Source organism: Nerophis ophidion, linkage group LG22 (assembly GCF_033978795.1).
Source record: "Nerophis ophidion isolate RoL-2023_Sa linkage group LG22, RoL_Noph_v1.0, whole genome shotgun sequence".
Lineage (NCBI taxonomy): Eukaryota > Metazoa > Chordata > Actinopteri > Syngnathiformes > Syngnathidae > Nerophis > Nerophis ophidion.
The window spans coordinates 42102477-42122292 of NC_084632.1; the positions used below are offsets into that span (position 1 = coordinate 42102477).

Here is a 19816-nt window from a genome sequence, read left to right on the forward strand (position 1 = left end):
GGCTGAAATAAAGCATGTTCCAGTCCTAAATACCCAGTGTATTATTTATACAATAAACCTTCATGGTGCAAAGCGGGAGGGGGAGTTGTCCGAGGATAATTCTGTCGTCGCCTGCACATGAGGAGCCGAGCTAACTGATAGCAGTTTTCTAAACTGGACTTTCAATCGAAGCAGGAGGTAATAAAGGAAGATCTCCATCGAGACAGAGAGACTTAAAACTGAAGAAAGATAAGGAAGACTTCTATAAGCAAGTTATCGATGCTTTTGATCAGAAGGAGCCATGGACTTCATTTATAAGTAAAGGTAAGACCATAATAACGCTTTTTTAATTAAATGTGCTTTTCATGATGGTATCCTTACATCACACTCAAAATTTTAATCTATGCCTTTGGTAAGTGCCAGAGTAAGAAGAGTTTTTAAAATAATTAGCGCATGCTTACCTTTACCGCATGCCTTTGGTAAGCGCCGGAGTGAGAAGAGGTTTTAAATTACTTAGCGCCCTGGCGGCAATTCACGGCGATACGGTATGTTAAATTAATTATTGAACGGATATTTCATGCTCTGTACCTCAACATTCCCGGATGAATATTTTTTCCACTTCACAGTTCCGAGTATGAAGTCTTCATCCTTCACCTGAACGGACAATTCGGAAATCTGCATTTGTTCTTCTTGGCTTTCATTGTCATCCGTATCACTCTCTTCAGCCTCAGGAATATCTGTTATCTTTTCTGCGTCTTCTTCCGATTTGCTGTCCTCACTTGTGGTTCTTACTTTTCTTTTTAATCGCTTAGTGTAAGTGAACACTGTGGGGGATTCCTCCGGGCCGATCTGATGACACAGTGGTAAAAAAACCCAACAACAATCAGTACAAGAATGATTTGAACCGATAAATGCTTTAAAATGTAATATCGGAAATTATCAGTTTCAAAAAGTGAGAGTATGACTTTTTAAAATGCCGCCGTACGGAGTGGTAGACGGACGTAGGGAGAAGTACGGAGCGCTAATAAACCTTAAAAGCACTGCCTTTGCGTGCTGGCCCAATCACATAATATCTACAGCGTTGTGAATGCAACGAATACTTGGTCAACAGCCATACAGGTCACACTGAGGGTGGCTGTACAAACAACTTTAACACTGTTACAAATATGCGCAACACTGTGAACCCACACCAAACAAGAACGACAAACATATTTCGGGAGAACATCCGCACCGTAACACAACACAACAAATACCCAGAACCCTTTGCAGCAGTAACTCTTCCGGGATGCTACAATATGCACCCCCCACAGCCCCCTACCCCACAACACCCGCCCACCTCAACCTCCTCATGCTCTCTCAGGGAGAGCAAGCCCCAAATTCCAAGCTGCTGTTTTGAGGCATGTTAAAAAAAATAATGCACTTTGTGATTGGCATTTTTTTCCATAACTTGAGTTGATTTATTTTGGAAAACCTTGTTACAATTTTTAATGCATCCAGCTGGGCATCACGACAAAATGAGGCATAATAATGTGTTGATCCCACGACTGTATATATCGGTATCGCTTGATATCGGAATAGGTAATTAAGAGTATCGAATATTGGCAAAAAAGCCAATATGTGCTCCAATCACTATATCACAAAAAAAAAAAAAAAAAAAAAAAAAAAAAAGAGTTGTAGAAAGTTTTGGAAACTCAAGACAGCCATGACAACGGGGGGTGTATATTTTTAGCGTCCCAGCAGAGTTAGTGCTGCAAGGGGTTCTGGGTATTTTTTCTGTTGTGTTACGGTGCGGATGTTCTCCCAAAAAGTATTTGACATTCTTGTTCGGTGTGGATTCACAGTGTGGCGCATATTTGTAACAGTGTTCAAGTTGTTTACACGGCCACCCTCAGTGTGACCTGTATGGCTGTTGACCAAGTATGCCTTGCATTCACTGGTGTGTGTGAAAAGCCGTAGATATTATGTGATTGGGCCGGCACGCCCCTACGTCCGTGTACCACTCCGAACAGCGGCGTTTTAAAAAGTCATACATTTTACTTTTTGAAACCGATTCCGATAAATTCCGATGTTACATTTTAAAGCATTTATCGGCCGATAATATCGGCAGCCCCACATTATCGGACATCTTTAGTTTCTAGTGTAGATTTTGAAAAAAATAAAAGGTGCTAATTTAGCATACTGCCACAACATAATGTTTATGAGCGTACTGGATTGAAAGAAAACTGAAGGTAGAGTCTTACCTGAGCTGCGGGTGTAAGTCCGGCAAGCGTGCAGAGAGACTGAAAGGGATAGTAGAGAACGTGACACACAGCTAAGGCCGACATCCCCTCGTTATTCAGCTTGTCGATGTCGGCGCCCATGTCCAACAACAGCTGGATTACATCATTGTGGCAGTTGACCTGAAAAACAACATGGCAAACTTAGCCCATCTGCACGTGACAACAAATAACAATCCAAGTTTAAATAACCGTTCATGAGCACCGATTACTGCAGGGGTGTCAAACTCAAATACAGAGTGGGCCAAAATGTAAAACTGAACAAAGCCGCGGGCCAAGGTTGAACAAATCCACCTTTTAATAGGGACCCAAACAAGTTTTGCATTGAACAAGCCAGGCTTATATAAGTTTACACACTGCAAAAAGTCAGTGTTCAAAAACAAGGGAAAAAAATTCAAAAATGAGGGGTATTTTACTTAAACTAAGCAAAATTATCTGCCAATAGAACGAGAAAATTTGGCTTGTCAAGACTTTTCAAAACAAGTAAAATTAAAACTGCAAGCAGCGTTGGTCGGGTCCGCCTTTGGCTGCTGCCCCCGAGACCCACGGCCGGATAAGCGTTAGAAGACGCCTTGGAGCCACTATTTTGAGAATCTAATGCATTGTGAAAGTAATGCAGTTGTTGTATTGAAGTGAAAATATCAAACTTCCTGTTGATTTTTGCTAAAGTATGTTAATTATTAAAATGTAGGTCTAAGTGAGACCTACATAGTGTTTTTTGTTTCATGTCTCTCTGACATTCCTACCGGAAGTTACAAGCAGTTTTGTCTGTTTTCTTCCAACCTCAAGTTGATATAGAGATTTACTGTAAGTATTAAGTAAAAAAAAAATAATAATTTGACTTATTTTTAACATTTTAGTGGCGCACACCCTCTATGCTCCCCAGGAGCTCTAATGATAAAAATTTGGCTTGTCAAGACTTTTCAAAACAAGTAAAATTAAAGCTGCAAGCAGTGTTGGTCCGATCCACCTTTGGCTGCTGCCCCCGAGACCCACGGCCGGATAAGCGTTAGAAGACGCCTTGGAGCCACTATTTTGAGAATCTAATGCATTGTGAAAGTAATGCAGTTGTTGTATTGAAGTGAAAATATCAAACTTCCTGTTGATTTTTGCTAAAGTATGTTAATTATTAAAATGTAGGTCTAAGTGAGACCTACATAGTGTTTTTTGTTTCATGTCTCTCTGACATTCCTACCGGAAGTCACAAGCAGTTTTGTCTGTGTTTTCTTCCAACCTCAAGTTGATATAGAGATTTACTGTAAGTATTAAGTAAAAAAAAATAATAATTTGACTTATTTTTAACGTTTTAGTGGCGCACACCCTCTATGCTCCCCAGGAGCTCTAATGATAAAAAAAAAAAAATCCATATATTTTGTTATGGTTTCAAAATGAAAAATATCAAAATGGCCCCTGCATGCTTAAATTTTTCCGTGTGTGGCCCTCTGTGGAAAAAGTTTGGACACCCCTGGTCTTTGCGTATTCTAAAAAGCGCTAAACCAAAATAAAAAATGTTTTCAAACTTCACAAAAGCCCAGCCCTCCTAACCCACCACACCCCGACTTTCTAACTTATCCCCCCACTTTGACGCCCCTGTTCATGAGTGAACAAAATACCGGATTTTCCGGAGTATAAGTCGCACCTGCCGAAAATGCAGAATAAAGAAGGAAAAAAACCATATAAGTCACACTGATGGTAGTGGCGGCGTAGCTCGGTTGGTAGAGCGGCCGTGCCAGCAACTTGAGGGTTGCAGGTTCGATTCCCGCTTCCGCCATCCTAGTCACTGCCGTTGTGTCCTTGGGCAAGACACTTTACCCACCTGCTCCCAGTGCCACCCACACTGGTTTAAATGGAACTTAGATATTGGGTTTCACTATGTAAAGCGCTTTGAGTCACTAGAGAAAAGCGCTATATAAATATATAATTCACATGTGTAAGTCGCATTTTGGGGGAAAAATATTTGATAAAACCCAACACCAAGAATAGACATTTGAAAGGCAATTTAAAATAAAGAGTAGTGAACAACAGGCTGAATAAGTTTATATGAGGCATAAATCTGTGTTTTTCAACCTTTTCTGAGCCGAGGCACATTTTTTTTCATTGAAAAAAATCCCAAGGCAAATCACCAGCAAATACATTAAAATATGAAACTCAGCACCCTATATTGACAGTAAAAAGTCATTCTCGGATATGAATTTAAACCATAACCGAGCATGCATCACTATAGCTCTTGTCTCAAAGTTGGTGTACTGTCACATCACGCCGTGACTTATTTGGACTTTTTTGGTGTTTTCCTGTGTGTAGTGTTTTAGTTCTGGCCTGGCACTCCTATTTTGTTTTTGATTGCCATGTCATGTACGGATGTACTTTGTGGACGCCATCTGCTCCACGCACTGTAATAATAATAATAATAATAATAATAATAATAATAATAATAATAATAATGGATTAGATTTATATCGCACTTTCCTATTGTTAGACACTCAAAGCGCTCACAGAGCAGTGGGAACCCATCATTCATTCACACCTGGTGGTGGTAAGCTACATTTGTAGCCACAGCTGCCCTGGGGTAGGCTGACGGAAGCGTGGCTGCCAGTTTGCGCCTACGGCCCCTCCGACCACCACCAATCATTCATTCACCGGTGTGAGCGGCACCGGGGGCAAGGGTGAAGTGTCCTGCCCAAGGACACAACAGCAGCAATTTTGGATGTCAATAGGTGGGAAGCGAACCTGCAACCCTCAGGTTTCTGGCACGGCCGCTCTACCCACTACGCCATGCCGCCCCTGTAAGTCTTTGCTGTCGTCCAGCATTCTGTTTTTGCTTACTTTGCAGCCAGTTCAGTTTTAGTTTCGTTTTGCATAGCTATCCCCAAACTTCAATGCCTTTTGTTTATTTTTGGTTTAAGCATTAGATACCTTTTCACCTGCACGCTGCCTCCCGCTGTCCTCTGCATATTGTGATCACGACAAATCATCTTCCTGACGTCTACAAAGCAATTAGCTACCGGCCGCCGATCTCTTGACCGCACGGACAATAATCACTGGTTTGCAAAGAATATTTTTAACCCGATTAGGTAAAACTACATAATTTCCCACGGCACACCAAACAATATCTCACGGTACACTAGTGTGCCGCGACACAGTGGTTGAAAAACACCGGCATAAATAACCAACTGGGAAGAGGCCTGGTATGTTAAGCTAACATATTATGGTAAGAGTCATTCAAATAACTATAACACATAGAACATGCTATACTTTTACCAAACTATCTCTCACTCCTAATCCATAAATCCCATGAAATCTTATACGTCTAGTCTCTTACGTGAATGAGCTAGATAATATTATTTTATATTTTACGGTAATGTGTTAATAATAATAATAAAGTCGCACCTCTGGCCGAACTATGAAAAAAACTGACTTATAGTCCAAAAAATATGGTATATACTCTTTTCATTCTAGAGTGTTTGATCATCACATACTAGAGAAAAAGCGCTATATAAATATAATTCTCCTCACTTCACAACTGAGAAGGTGCCTGCTATGTTAACCTAACATATTATGGTAAGAGTCATTCAAATAACTATAACATATAGAACATGCTATACCTTTACCAAACTATCTCTCACTCCTAATCCATAAATCCCATGAAATCTTATACGTCTAGTCTCTTACGTGAATGAGCTAGATAATATTATTTTATATTTTACGGTAATGTGTTAGTAATAATAATAAAGTCGCACCTCTGGCCGAACTATGAAAAAAACTGACTTATAGTCCAAAAAATATGGTATATACTCTTTTCATTCCAGCGTGTTTGATTATCACATACTAGAGAAAAGCGCTATATAAATATAATTCACTTCACTTCACAACTGAGAAGGTGCCTGCTATGTTAAGCTAACATATTATGGTAAGAGTCATTCAAATAACTATAAAATATAAAACATGCTATACTTTTACCAAACAGTCTCTCACTCCTAATCCATAAATCCCATGAAATCTTATACTTCTAGTCTCTTACGTGAATGAGCTAAATATTATTATTTTATATTTTACGGTAATGTGTTAGTAATAATAATAAAGTCGCACCTCTGGCCGAACTATGAAAAAAACTGACTTATAGTCCAAAAAATATGGTATATACTCTTTTCATTCTAGAGTGTTTGATCATCACATACTAGAGAAAAAGCGCTATATAAATATAATTCTCCTCACTTCACAACTGAGAAGGTGCCTGCTATGTTAAGCTAACATATTATGGTAAGAGTCATTCAAATAACTATAAAATATAGAACATGCTATACTTTTACCAAACAGTCTCTCACTCCTAATCCATAAATCCCATGAAATCTTATACGTCTAGTCTCTTACATGAATGAGCTAAATATTATTATTTGATATTTTACGGTAATGTGTTAGTAATAATAATAAAGTCGCACCCCTGGCCAAATTATGAAAAAAACGGATTTATAATCCAAAAAATATGGTATATACTCTTTTCATTCCAGCGTGTTTGATTATCACATACTAGAGAAAAGCGCTATATAAATATAATTCACTTCACTTCACAACTGAGAAGGTGCCTGCTATGTTAAGCTAACATATTATGGTAAGAGTCATTCAAATAACTATAAAATATAAAACATGCTATACTTTTACCAAACAGTCTCTCACTCCTAATCCATAAATCCCATGAAATCTTATACTTCTAGTCTCTTACGTGAATGAGCTAAATAATATTATTTTATATTTTACGGTAATGTGTTAGTAATAATAATAAAGTCGCACCTCTGGCCGAACTATGAAAAAAACTGACTTATAGTCCAAAAAATATGGTATATACTCTTTTCATTCTAGAGTGTTTGATCATCACATACTAGAGAAAAAGCGCTATATAAATATAATTCACTTCACAACTGAGAAGGTGCCTGCTATGTTAACCTAACATATTATGGTAAGAGTCATTCAAATAACTATAACATATAGAACATGCTATACCTTTACCAAACTATCTCTCACTCCTAATCCATAAATCCCATGAAATCTTATACGTCTAGTCTCTTACATGAATGAGCTAAATAATATTATTTTATATTTTACGGTAATGTGTTAGTAATAATAATAAAGTCGCACCTCTGGCCGAACTATGAAAAAAACTGACTTATAGTCCAAAAAATATGGTATATACTCTTTTCATTCCAGCGTGTTTGATTATCACATACTAGAGAAAAGCGCTATATAAATATAATTCACTTCACTTCACAACTGAGAAGGTGCCTGCTATGTTAACCTAACATATTATGGTAAGAGTCATTCAAATAACTATAACATATAGAACATGCTATACCTTTACCAAACTATCTCTCACTCCTAATCCGTAAATCCCATGAAATCTTATACGTCTAGTCTCTTACGTGAATGAGCTAAATAATATTATTTTATATTTTACGGTAATGTGTTAGTAATAATAATAAAGTCGCACCTCTGGCCGAACTATGAAAAAAACTGACTTATAGTCCAAAAAATATGGTATATACTCTTTTCATTCTAGAGTGTTTGATCATCACATACTAGAGAAAAAGCGCTATATAAATATAATTCACTTCACAACTGAGAAGGTGCCTGCTATGTTAACCTAACATATTATGGTAAGAGTCATTCAAATAACTAACATATAGAACATGCTATACCTTTACCAAACAGTCTCTCACTCCTAATCCATAAATCCCATGAAATCTTATACGTCTAGTCTCTTACGTGAATGAGCTAAATAATATTATTTTATATTTTACGGTAATGTGTTAGTAATAATAAAAGTCGCACCTCTGGCCGAACTATGAAAAAAACTGACTTATAGTCCAAAAAATATGGTATATACTCTTTTCATTCTAGAGTGTTTGATCATCACATACTAGAGAAAAAGCGCTATATAAATATAATTCTCCTCACTTCACAACTGAGAAGGTGCCTGCTATGTTAACCTAACATATTATGGTAAGAGTCATTCAAATAACTATAACATATAGAACATGCTATACCTTTACCAAACTATCTCTCACTCCTAATCCATAAATCCCATGAAATCTTATACGTCTAGTCTCTTACGTGAATGAGCTAGATAATATTATTTTATATTTTACGGTAATGTGTTAGTAATAATAATAAAGTCGCACCTCTGGCCGAACTATGAAAAAAACTGACTTATAGTCCAAAAAATATGGTATATACTCTTTTCATTCCAGCGTGTTTGATTATCACATACTAGAGAAAAGCGCTATATAAATATAATTCACTTCACTTCACAACTGAGAAGGTGCCTGCTATGTTAAGCTAACATATTATGGTAAGAGTCATTCAAATAACTATAAAATATAAAACATGCTATACTTTTACCAAACAGTCTCTCACTCCTAATCCATAAATCCCATGAAATCTTATACTTCTAGTCTCTTACGTGAATGAGCTAAATATTATTATTTTATATTTTACGGTAATGTGTTAGTAATAATAATAAAGTCGCACCTCTGGCCGAACTATGAAAAAAACTGACTTATAGTCCAAAAAATATGGTATATACTCTTTTCATTCTAGAGTGTTTGATCATCACATACTAGAGAAAAAGCGCTATATAAATATAATTCTCCTCACTTCACAACTGAGAAGGTGCCTGCTATGTTAAGCTAACATATTATGGTAAGAGTCATTCAAATAACTATAAAATATAGAACATGCTATACTTTTACCAAACAGTCTCTCACTCCTAATCCATAAATCCCATGAAATCTTATACGTCTAGTCTCTTACATGAATGAGCTAAATATTATTATTTGATATTTTACGGTAATGTGTTAGTAATAATAATAAAGTCGCACCCCTGGCCAAATTATGAAAAAAACGGATTTATAATCCAAAAAATATGGTATATACTCTTTTCATTCCAGCGTGTTTGATTATCACATACTAGAGAAAAGCGCTATATAAATATAATTCACTTCACTTCACAACTGAGAAGGTGCCTGCTATGTTAAGCTAACATATTATGGTAAGAGTCATTCAAATAACTATAAAATATAAAACATGCTATACTTTTACCAAACAGTCTCTCACTCCTAATCCATAAATCCCATGAAATCTTATACTTCTAGTCTCTTACGTGAATGAGCTAAATAATATTATTTTATATTTTACGGTAATGTGTTAGTAATAATAATAAAGTCGCACCTCTGGCCGAACTATGAAAAAAACTGACTTATAGTCCAAAAAATATGGTATATACTCTTTTCATTCTAGAGTGTTTGATCATCACATACTAGAGAAAAAGCGCTATATAAATATAATTCACTTCACAACTGAGAAGGTGCCTGCTATGTTAACCTAACATATTATGGTAAGAGTCATTCAAATAACTATAACATATAGAACATGCTATACCTTTACCAAACTATCTCTCACTCCTAATCCATAAATCCCATGAAATCTTATACGTCTAGTCTCTTACATGAATGAGCTAAATAATATTATTTTATATTTTACGGTAATGTGTTAGTAATAATAATAAAGTCGCACCTCTGGCCGAACTATGAAAAAAACTGACTTATAGTCCAAAAAATATGGTATATACTCTTTTCATTCCAGCGTGTTTGATTATCACATACTAGAGAAAAGCGCTATATAAATATAATTCACTTCACTTCACAACTGAGAAGGTGCCTGCTATGTTAACCTAACATATTATGGTAAGAGTCATTCAAATAACTATAACATATAGAACATGCTATACCTTTACCAAACTATCTCTCACTCCTAATCCGTAAATCCCATGAAATCTTATACGTCTAGTCTCTTACGTGAATGAGCTAAATAATATTATTTTATATTTTACGGTAATGTGTTAGTAATAATAATAAAGTCGCACCTCTGGCCGAACTATGAAAAAAACTGACTTATAGTCCAAAAAATATGGTATATACTCTTTTCATTCTAGAGTGTTTGATCATCACATACTAGAGAAAAAGCGCTATATAAATATAATTCACTTCACAACTGAGAAGGTGCCTGCTATGTTAACCTAACATATTATGGTAAGAGTCATTCAAATAACTAACATATAGAACATGCTATACCTTTACCAAACAGTCTCTCACTCCTAATCCATAAATCCCATGAAATCTTATACGTCTAGTCTCTTACGTGAATGAGCTAAATAATATTATTTTATATTTTACGGTAATGTGTTAGTAATAATAATAGTCGCACCTCTGGCCTAACTATGAAAAAAACTGACTTATAGTCCAAAAAATATGGTATATACTCTTTTCATTCTAGAGTGTTTGATCATCACATACTAGAGAAAAAGCGCTATATAAATATAATTCACTTCACTTCACAACTGAGAAGGTGCCTGCTATGTTAAGCTAACATATTATGGTAAGAGTCATTCAAATAACTATAACATATAGAACATGCTATACCTTTACCAAACAGTCTCTCACTCCTAATCCATAAATCCCATGAAATCTTATACGTCTAGTCTCTTACGTGAATGAGCTAAATAATATTATTTGATATTTTACGGTAATGTGTTAATAATTTCACACATAAGTCGCTCCTGAGTATAAGTCGCACCCCCGGCCAAACTATGAAAAAAACTGCCACTTATAGTCCAAAAAATATGGTATATACTCTTTTCATTCCAGCGTGTTTGATTATCACATACTAGAGTAAAGCGCTATATAAATATAATTCACTTCACTTCACAACTGAGAAGGTGCCTGCTATGTTAACCTAACATATTATGATAAGAGTCATTCAAATAACTATAAAATATAGAACATGCTATACTTTTACCAAACAGTCTCTCACTCCTAATCCATAAATCCCATGAAATCTTATACGTCTAGTCTCTTACATGAATGAGCTAAATAATATTATTTTATATTTTACGGTAATGTGTTAGTAATAATAATAAAGTCGCACCTCTGGCCGAACTATGAAAAAAACTGACTTATAGTCCAAAAAATATGGTATATACTTTTTTCATTCCAGCGTGTTTGATTATCACATACTAGAGAAAAGCGCTATATAAATATAATTCACTTCACTTCACAACTGAGAAGGTGCCTGCTATGTTAACCTAACATATTATGATAAGAGTCATTCAAATAACTATAACATATAGAACATGCTATACCTTTACCAAACTATCTCTCACTCCTAATCCATAAATCCCATGAAATCTTATACGTCTAGTCTCTTACATGAATGAGCTAAATAATATTATTTGATATTTTACGGTAATGTGTTAATAATTTTACACATAAGTCGCTCCTGAGTATAAGTCGCACCAAACTATGAAAAAAACTGCCACTTATAGTCCGAAAAAATATTGTAGGTGTTTTTACCGTGGCAGCTATGAGTGCAGTTTGTCCCTGGAAATCCGCCACATCAGGGTGGATAATGCCATCGGTGAGAATCTTCAAAACATCCTGTCTCTCTCCTCTGGCAGCCTGGTGGATCAACAGCTCGGATGCCACTTCCAAGGCTCCTTTGGGTCCAAACTGGTCCCTTTCTAACGAGAGAATTGCTGAAACATTCCAGTCTAAATGTTCAGCCTGTTGTCTTGAGAGAAACACAAAAAATATAAACATTACAACTAGGGATGCACCGATTAATCGTAACCGAATATATTCGGCCGAATATGGCAAAAAAAAAGCCACATTCGGCCTTCGGTGGAATGAGTTAAAAGCAAGGCCGAATAGTGGCGTGTGACGCAATTTTTGACGCGGTGACGCAATCAACCAACGTGCAGTGTTAAATTTAAATTGTTTTATACATAGTTAGTTTCCTTTTTATTCTGAAGCTGAAGTACTGTTATTGACAAATCTGTTCTGGCCTGGGATATGTTGTGTACCTGTATAAGTGTATGAGGTTACAAGCACACACTTATTGAGATTTAGTGAGGACTCTGTTTACATTATTAGCCTGTTGTGTAAGCAGACTTTTTTTGGGCTTTGGGAATCACTAATAAGCCGGAGTCCTTTGAAGGCAGATTTCTTGCCGGGACATATGGTACAATACAATCGGCAAGATAGGATGGAGCTAGACCGTGTAGTATTTTATACGTAAGTAGTAAAACCTTAAAGTCACATCTTAAGTGCACAGGAAGCCAGTGCAGGTGAGCCAGTATAGGTATATATGTATGTATATATGTATATAAAGGTATATACAGTATAGGTATATATGTATGTATATATGTGAATTATATTTATATAGCGCTTTTTCTCTAGTGACTCAAAGCGCTTTACATAGTGAAACCCAATATCTAAGTTACATTCAAACCAGTGTGGGTGGCACCGGGAGCAGGTGGGTAAAGTGTCTTGCCCAAGGACACAACGGCAGTGACTAGGATGGCGGAAGCGGGAATCGAACCTGCAACCCTCAAGTTGCTGGCACGGCCACTCTACCAACCGAGCTAAACCGGTATATAAAGGTATATACAGTATAGGTATATATGTATGTATATAAAGGTATATACAGTATAGGTATATATGTATGTATATATGTATATAAAGGTATATACAGTATAGGTATATATGTATGTATATATGTATATAAAGGTATATACAGTATAGGTATATATGTATATAAAGGTATATACAGTACAGGCGTAATGTGATCAAACTTTCTTGTTCTTGTCAAAAGTCTAGCAGCCGCATTTTGTACCAACTGTAATCTTTTAATGCTAGACATGGGGAGACCCGAAAATAATACGTTACAGTAGTCGAGACGAGACGTAACAAACGCATGGATAATGATCTCGGCGTCTTTAGTGGACAAAATGGAGCGAATTTTAGCGATATTACGGAGATGAAAGGGTATACTCTATATCGCACAGAGACAAACCCGCAGTATATCGATTACCGTATTTCCTTGAATTGCCGCCGGGTATATAGTATGCGCCTGCCTAGAATTACTGCCGGGTCAAACTCGTTTCGCAAAATAATTTGCGCATGCTTAACATTACCGCCAGCTCAGGATTAACGCCGGGTCAAACTTGTTTCGCAAAATATTAGTTTTATTAGCGCATGTCTAGAATTTCCACCGGGTCAATCTTGTTTCGCCAAATATTTAGCATATGCCTAAAATTTCCGCCGGGTCAAACTCGTCACGTCAGGAGTGACACTTCACCTGTCATCATTTTCAAAATGGAGGAGGCTGATTTCAATCATTTGAAATCGCATAAAGGGAAGAAGATTAAGAGCTATTCAGTAGGATTTAAGGTCCAAGCTATTGAATATGCTAAAAAGAACAGTAAGCAGCTATGTTTTTTTAATATACCGTAGCTGCGTGTGTCAAATATGAGTCATTAAATGACTCCCGCCTCCTGGTGGTAGAGGGCGCGAGTGATCCTTCTTGCGACTACTCGGCTGCAGAAGAAGTGACAACAAGCAGCGATCGTTTATTTTTTCCTCGCGCTTGCACTTTTAACATGGAGGATTACATATCTAAAATAAAACAGTTTTCTAAACTGGACTTTCGATCGAAGCAGGAGGTAATAAAGGAAGATCTCCATCGAGACAGAGAGACTTTTAAAACTGAAGAAAGATAAGGAAGACTTCTATAAACAAGTTATCGATACTTTTGATCAGAAGGAGCTGCGCATGGACTTCATTTATAAGTAAAGGTAAGACCATAATAACGTTTTTTTTATTAACTGTGCTTTTCATGATGGTATCCTTACATCACACTCAAATTTAAAAGCGCAGGCCTAAATTTACCGCATGCCTTTGGTAAGCGCTGGAGTAAGAAGAGGTTTTAAAATAATTAGCGCCCCGGCGGCAATTCAAGGAAAAAGGGTATATCGCCCAGCCCTACAACAGAATACTATATTGTTTCAAATCTTTCCCAACTTTATTTAGGTTTTTCTGACCTGTGTTTGTGAATGTGCAGCAGCATTCGGGCTCGTGTGGACAGGTCAGCATGTGGGTCTCGTTTGTAGCCTTGGTACTCAGGGACCTCCGGCTCCCACAGCTTGCCATAAAAATGTTGGTCAAACTCTCTTCTGCGCCCCGGGGGCAACGGTAGGTGGTCACCATTTATGGAATAGCTCTCAATACCGGGGGCGAGGGCAACATTTTTGTCCTGGAGCAGCCAGCCTTCTTCTGTTTCTATCTGCGGACATGAAGGATATAGACAAGCTTGAATGGTAACATTGAACTTTGAACACCTGCAGTCCTGGTCAAAAGTTTACATACACTAGTAAAGAACTTTGGGAAGGCCATTCTAAAACTTTCATTCCAGCCTGATTTAGCCATTCCTTTACCTCTTTTGACATGTGTTTGGGGTCATTGTCAGAATCAGAATAGTTTTTATTGCCATTGTTTGAAAACGGGTTCACAAACTAAGAATTTTTCTTGGTGCGAACGGGCAACATAAAACTCATATAAAAAGAATATGTTCTTCTCTCCTGGAGGTTGCCAGGAGAGACCAGGATTCAGGGTGTAAAACTGTTTTATTTTCATACAAGTGCCATTCCTTTGCTTTCCAGCCAAATGTTTTTCTGCCTCTGTCTCTCTCTCTGGCTCCCACTCCAGTTCCAACAACGTGTATCGGTCCGGCTGCTGCTAATAAAGGCAACAGGTGATTAGGTCCACCTGGGCCATCCACTCACCAGTCGCTTTCTTCGTGGCCGGTCCTTGCCCACCCCGTTACGCGGCAGGCTACGTGCAGTGATTTCTCCAGATTCTCTGAACCTTTTGATTATTTTACAGACCGTTGATGGTAAAATCCCTAAATTCCTTGCAATAGCTCGTTGAGAAATGTTGTTCTAAAACTGTTTGACGATTTGCTTACAAAGTGGTGACCCTCACCCCATCCTTGTTTGTGAATTACTTAGCATTTCATGGAAGCTGCTTTTAAACCCAATCATGGCACCCACCTGTTCCCAATTAGCCTGCACACCTGTGGGATGTTCCAAATAAGTGTTTGATGAGCATTCCTCAACTTTATCAGTATTTATTGCCACTTTTCCCAACTTCCTTGTCACATCTTGCTGGCTTAAAATTCTAAAGTTAATGATTATTTGCAACAACAAAAATGTTTATCAGTTTGAACCTCAAATATGTTGTCTTTGTAGCATATTCAACTGAATATGGCTTGAAAAGGATTTGCAAATCATTGTATTCTGTTTATATTTACATCCAACACAATTTCCCAACTCATATGGAAACGGGGTTTGTACAACGGATAATTTACTGGACTAATTGTTCTATATGATGAGTAGTTTACCTGACTCTGACAATGTGAGGTAGTTTCCTCCAAGAAGTCAGTATATTCCGTAAAGTCTTCCAGGCTGAAGCTGTCTTGTGCCGTGTGACAGAGTTGTATCAGATGTTTCCCATACCAAAGACCCACATCCTGATGTCCTGACGACAAACTCAGCACACCTGGACCGAACCTCTGGTCAGCTTGGTACAAACCCTGACAATGAGAGCTGTTCACTACAAACCCATCGCTCTCTATAAAATAATTATTATTTAGGTCACCTTGAATGTGGCTCCATCTGGAAACAACTGTTGGCCATATCCTTCTCTCCAGTTGAGGTAAAATTTGCCAATGAATGTGTGGCCTGACGGCCAACAGTAGACTCCATCACCGTGTCTGTAGTCTTTGTAGAACGAGCCCTCATAGAACTACAAACAGAAGAAGCAGCAAATAATGTTAATAGTGTTTTGATCACAGGTACGGTATGTATGTGTGTGTGTATATATATATATATATATATATATATATATATATATATATATACCTACCACTACCACGCCCAGGTAGTGTTTCCACTTTGCCTTTAGCTTTAAACTTGTGAATTATGCTCCCAACTGTGTCTCTTGGAATGTGTAATGTCTTTGCTATTTTCTTATATCCATATCCTTTCTTATGAAGACAAATGACCTCCTCTCTTGACTTCTTTGACCACTCCCTGGACTTCACCATGTTGCAAATACACCATTGGCCATCTACAAGAAGCTGAGCGTCACAGTCTTTTTCAATCAGTTTAATTGTTGCTCGTTATGGTTCTAATCACATCTACAGGTGTTTTCAACACCTGATTGGAAAGACCTTATTTAAATTAAGTTCTTAAGAGTTATGATCTTCAAGGGGTTGAATCATTTTGTCAATGAGATATTAAGAGAAATGACACTGTTTGGTATGTTACAAAATATATGTTGTAATTCAAGTTGCATTTGTCTATTTAATGCATCTTTATTTGATAGGACTATAAACAAAATACGGAATAAATGTTCAATTTGCTAAAATACCAAAATTGTGTGGGGTTTGAATAATTTTGATCGCAACTGTATATATCCATCCATCCATTTTCTACCACTTATTCCCTTTCGGGGTCGCGGGGGGACGCTGGCGCCTATCTCAGCTACAATCGGGCGGAAGGCAGTTTACACCCTGGACAAGTCGCCACCTTATCGCAGGGCCAACACAGAGAGACAGACAACATTCACACTCACATTCACACACCAATTTAGTGTTGCCAATCAACCTATCCCCAGGTGCATGTCTTTGGAGGTGGGAGGAAGCCGGAGTACCCGGAGGGAACCCACGCATTCATGGGGAGAACATGCAAACTCCACACAGAAAGATCCCGAGCCTGGATTTGAACCCAGGACTGCAGGACCTTCGTATTGTGAGGCAGACGCACTAACCCCTCTGCCACCGTGAAGCCCGCAACTCATATATATATATATATATATATATATATATATATATATATATATATATATATATATATATATATATATATATATATACATATATATATATATATATATATATATATATATATATATGTGCTAAATTGGCCCTAGTGTGTGAATGTGAGTGTGAATGTTGTCTGTCTATCTGTGTTAGCCCTGCGATGAGGTGGCGACTTGTCCAGGGTGAACCCCGCCTTCCGCCCGACTGTAGCTGAGATAGGCGCTAGCGCCCCCGCGACCCCGAAAGGGAATAAGCGGTAGAAAATGGATGGATGTGCATAAATATATGTGTGCATATATATATATATATATATATATATATTTATATATATACATACATATATACGTGTGTGTGTGTGTGTGTTTTATTCTCTAAGGCAGGGGTGCCCATTGCGTCGATCGCGAGCTACCAGTCAACCGCGGGGGGTGTGTCAGTCGATCTCCAGCCAGGCTTTTAAAAAAAAAATAGACCTAAAAATGAGTGATCATCAATCTTCACCAAGACGTCACTTAAATGACATTCACGGCACCCGAGGGTCTTGTGAGATGACGCTGGCTGCTGCAAGATCATTATTATGAAAATATGACCGAGAGGAAGGCGAGAAACACTTTTTATTTCAACAGACTCTCGCGCCGTACCTTCCTTCAAAACTCTAAAGGCCGACTGCACATTTCCTATCTTCACAATAAAAGCCCTGCTTCATGCTGCCTGCGCTAACTAAATACAGAGTCTCGGAAAGCTGGCGTGCACAAGCGATCCCTCAGAAAGCTGGCGTGCACATCACTTGTGCACGCCAGCTTTCCGAGACTCTTATTTTGTTAGCGCAGGCAGCATGAAGCAGGGCTTTTATTGTGAAGATAGGAAATGTGCAGTCGGCCTTTAGAGTTTTGACGGAAGGGACGGCGCGAAAGTCTGTTGAAATAAAAAGTGTTTCCCGCCTTCCTCTCTGTCATTTTTTCATAATAATGAACTGGCAGCAGCCAGCGTCATCTCACAAGACCCTCGGGTGCCGTGAATGTCAATCAAGCAAGCTACGGAATTTGCCGCCAATGTTTTTCTTGTAAAGTGTATGGAAGCTGGATGAATTAGATGCCAAAAACCAACCACTTTCATGTGGTATTGTACAGAAAGGACAATTTTTTTTTCTCCCCCATTTGAAAATGTGGGCGTTATCATCATTACTGTCTGATTCCAATCAATGCAAGTCATCAGAATCAGGTAATACACCAATTTATATTCTTGTCTTCGTGAAAGAAAGACATCTATATGTGTTACACATGCTTGTATTATCATTAAACACATTTAACTTGTTTACAAAAATGTCTCTTTCATAAATAAATAAATATAAATGATATGTATAAATGAGGTAGGTCAATTGAAAAGTAGCTCGCCTGCAGAAAAAGTGTGGGCACCCCTGCTCTAAGGTTTTCATTTATTTACATCTTAAGAAAACAAGCTAACACTCAACATAAAACAATTTACTTACATCTCTGATCTTACTAACCATTATTTTATCTCACTTTTTTTTGGACCAAAACGTTAGTCTCTCTTGACAGCAGCCATTGCAATCAATTATGCAAATGAGATGACGTCATTGAGCGATTTCCAGCGACTTTTAGGACAGCCAATAGCTGCTGTCCTTACTGCTTGGTGAGTCCCCGACACAGGAAGCATAAAAAAACCTCGCGAGTTTTTCCAACTTACCTCCCCACTTTTCCAAGTGTATTTTCCCTTGCCGTGTTTGAGGCCATTTACAAACTCGCCCTCATATTTGGAGCCGTCGAAAGCCTCCTGGACGCCGCGTCCATGTCGCCAAAGCTCGAAGACTCCTGGGCTCGGAGTCCCCGGCCGCACTGTCTTCTTATCAAGCTGGCATTGTTGTGTCCCACCATAGCGACTTAGCAACATTTTCACAATAAAGCAACCGGAAGCCACTAAAACAAATTAATACGTTTGTAAAACATTCTTATGCTTTCTTAACAACACTTTAGTTTTCGTTGTCGGAGTCGCGCGGTTGTGTTTGTGGCTGTGAGCGCGATACAGTGGTGAATCCTTTGAAATGCATGCTTTGTTCAGGAAAAGACATGTCTATAAAGACAAAGGATGTTTATTTTGAAAGTCAACCGGCGTCATGGCAAACAGACGTCAGTAATTCTATCATTTTGGGGATTATCACTAATATTATTAAGGATATTAAGAAGGACATAAAGTATGTTGAGACGTTTTTGAGGGTTTGAGTTTGAAGGTTATCTTGAAATCAATTTTAAAAAGAGATAATTTGGATTTGCAATTAGTCAAAAAGTTGATATCGATGTTTTGTATGTGTGGGAAAACTCTTGGCTCCTTAAAGATCCACTGAGATAAACACCAGATGTTAAGTGAACATCATGTCATGGCTGTCTTGAGTTTCAAATCATTTCTACAAGTCTTATTTTTTTGTGATAGAGTGATTGGAGCACATACTTAGTCACAAAAATAGACTGACCATACGTCCTCTTTTCCCCGGACATGTCCTCTTTTGCGGGGCTGTCCGGGCGGGGTTTCTTAAATGCCTAAAATGTCCGGCAGTTTGAGTCAGGGTTGCATGTATTTACAATGTACGTCCAGGACTCCAGGGTTCAGAAGGGGTTAAAAAAAACTAATCAAACTGTGAAGGTGGCAGAGACAGAGAGAGCAATTAATGTCAATCGAGGCATACTTAGTCAACAGCCATACAGGTCACACTGAGGGTGGCCGTATAAACAACTTTAACACTGTTACAAATATGCGCCAGACTGTGAACCCACACCAAAAAT

The 19816-nt window shown here is 37.9% G+C and overlaps 1 protein-coding gene across 1 annotated transcript in view; it reads right to left on the reverse strand.

The window, feature by feature from the left end:
• Nucleotides 1–18944, reverse strand: part of LOC133540873 (ankyrin repeat and MYND domain-containing protein 1-like) — a 35789-nt gene extending 16845 nt beyond the window's left edge. Inside the window, exons 1-7 of the mRNA XM_061883876.1 lie at nt 18726–18944; nt 15797–15943; nt 15540–15731; nt 14182–14423; nt 11654–11870; nt 2220–2378; nt 568–828 (exon numbers count right to left, since the gene is read on the reverse strand). Coding sequence (XP_061739860.1) covers nt 568–828; nt 2220–2378; nt 11654–11870; nt 14182–14423; nt 15540–15731; nt 15797–15943; nt 18726–18929 — 1422 coding nt within the window. The 5' untranslated portion in view covers nt 18930–18944. The remainder of the gene's footprint in view (nt 1–567; nt 829–2219; nt 2379–11653; nt 11871–14181; nt 14424–15539; nt 15732–15796; nt 15944–18725) is intronic.
• Between the last annotated feature and the right edge of the window lie 872 nt (nt 18945–19816).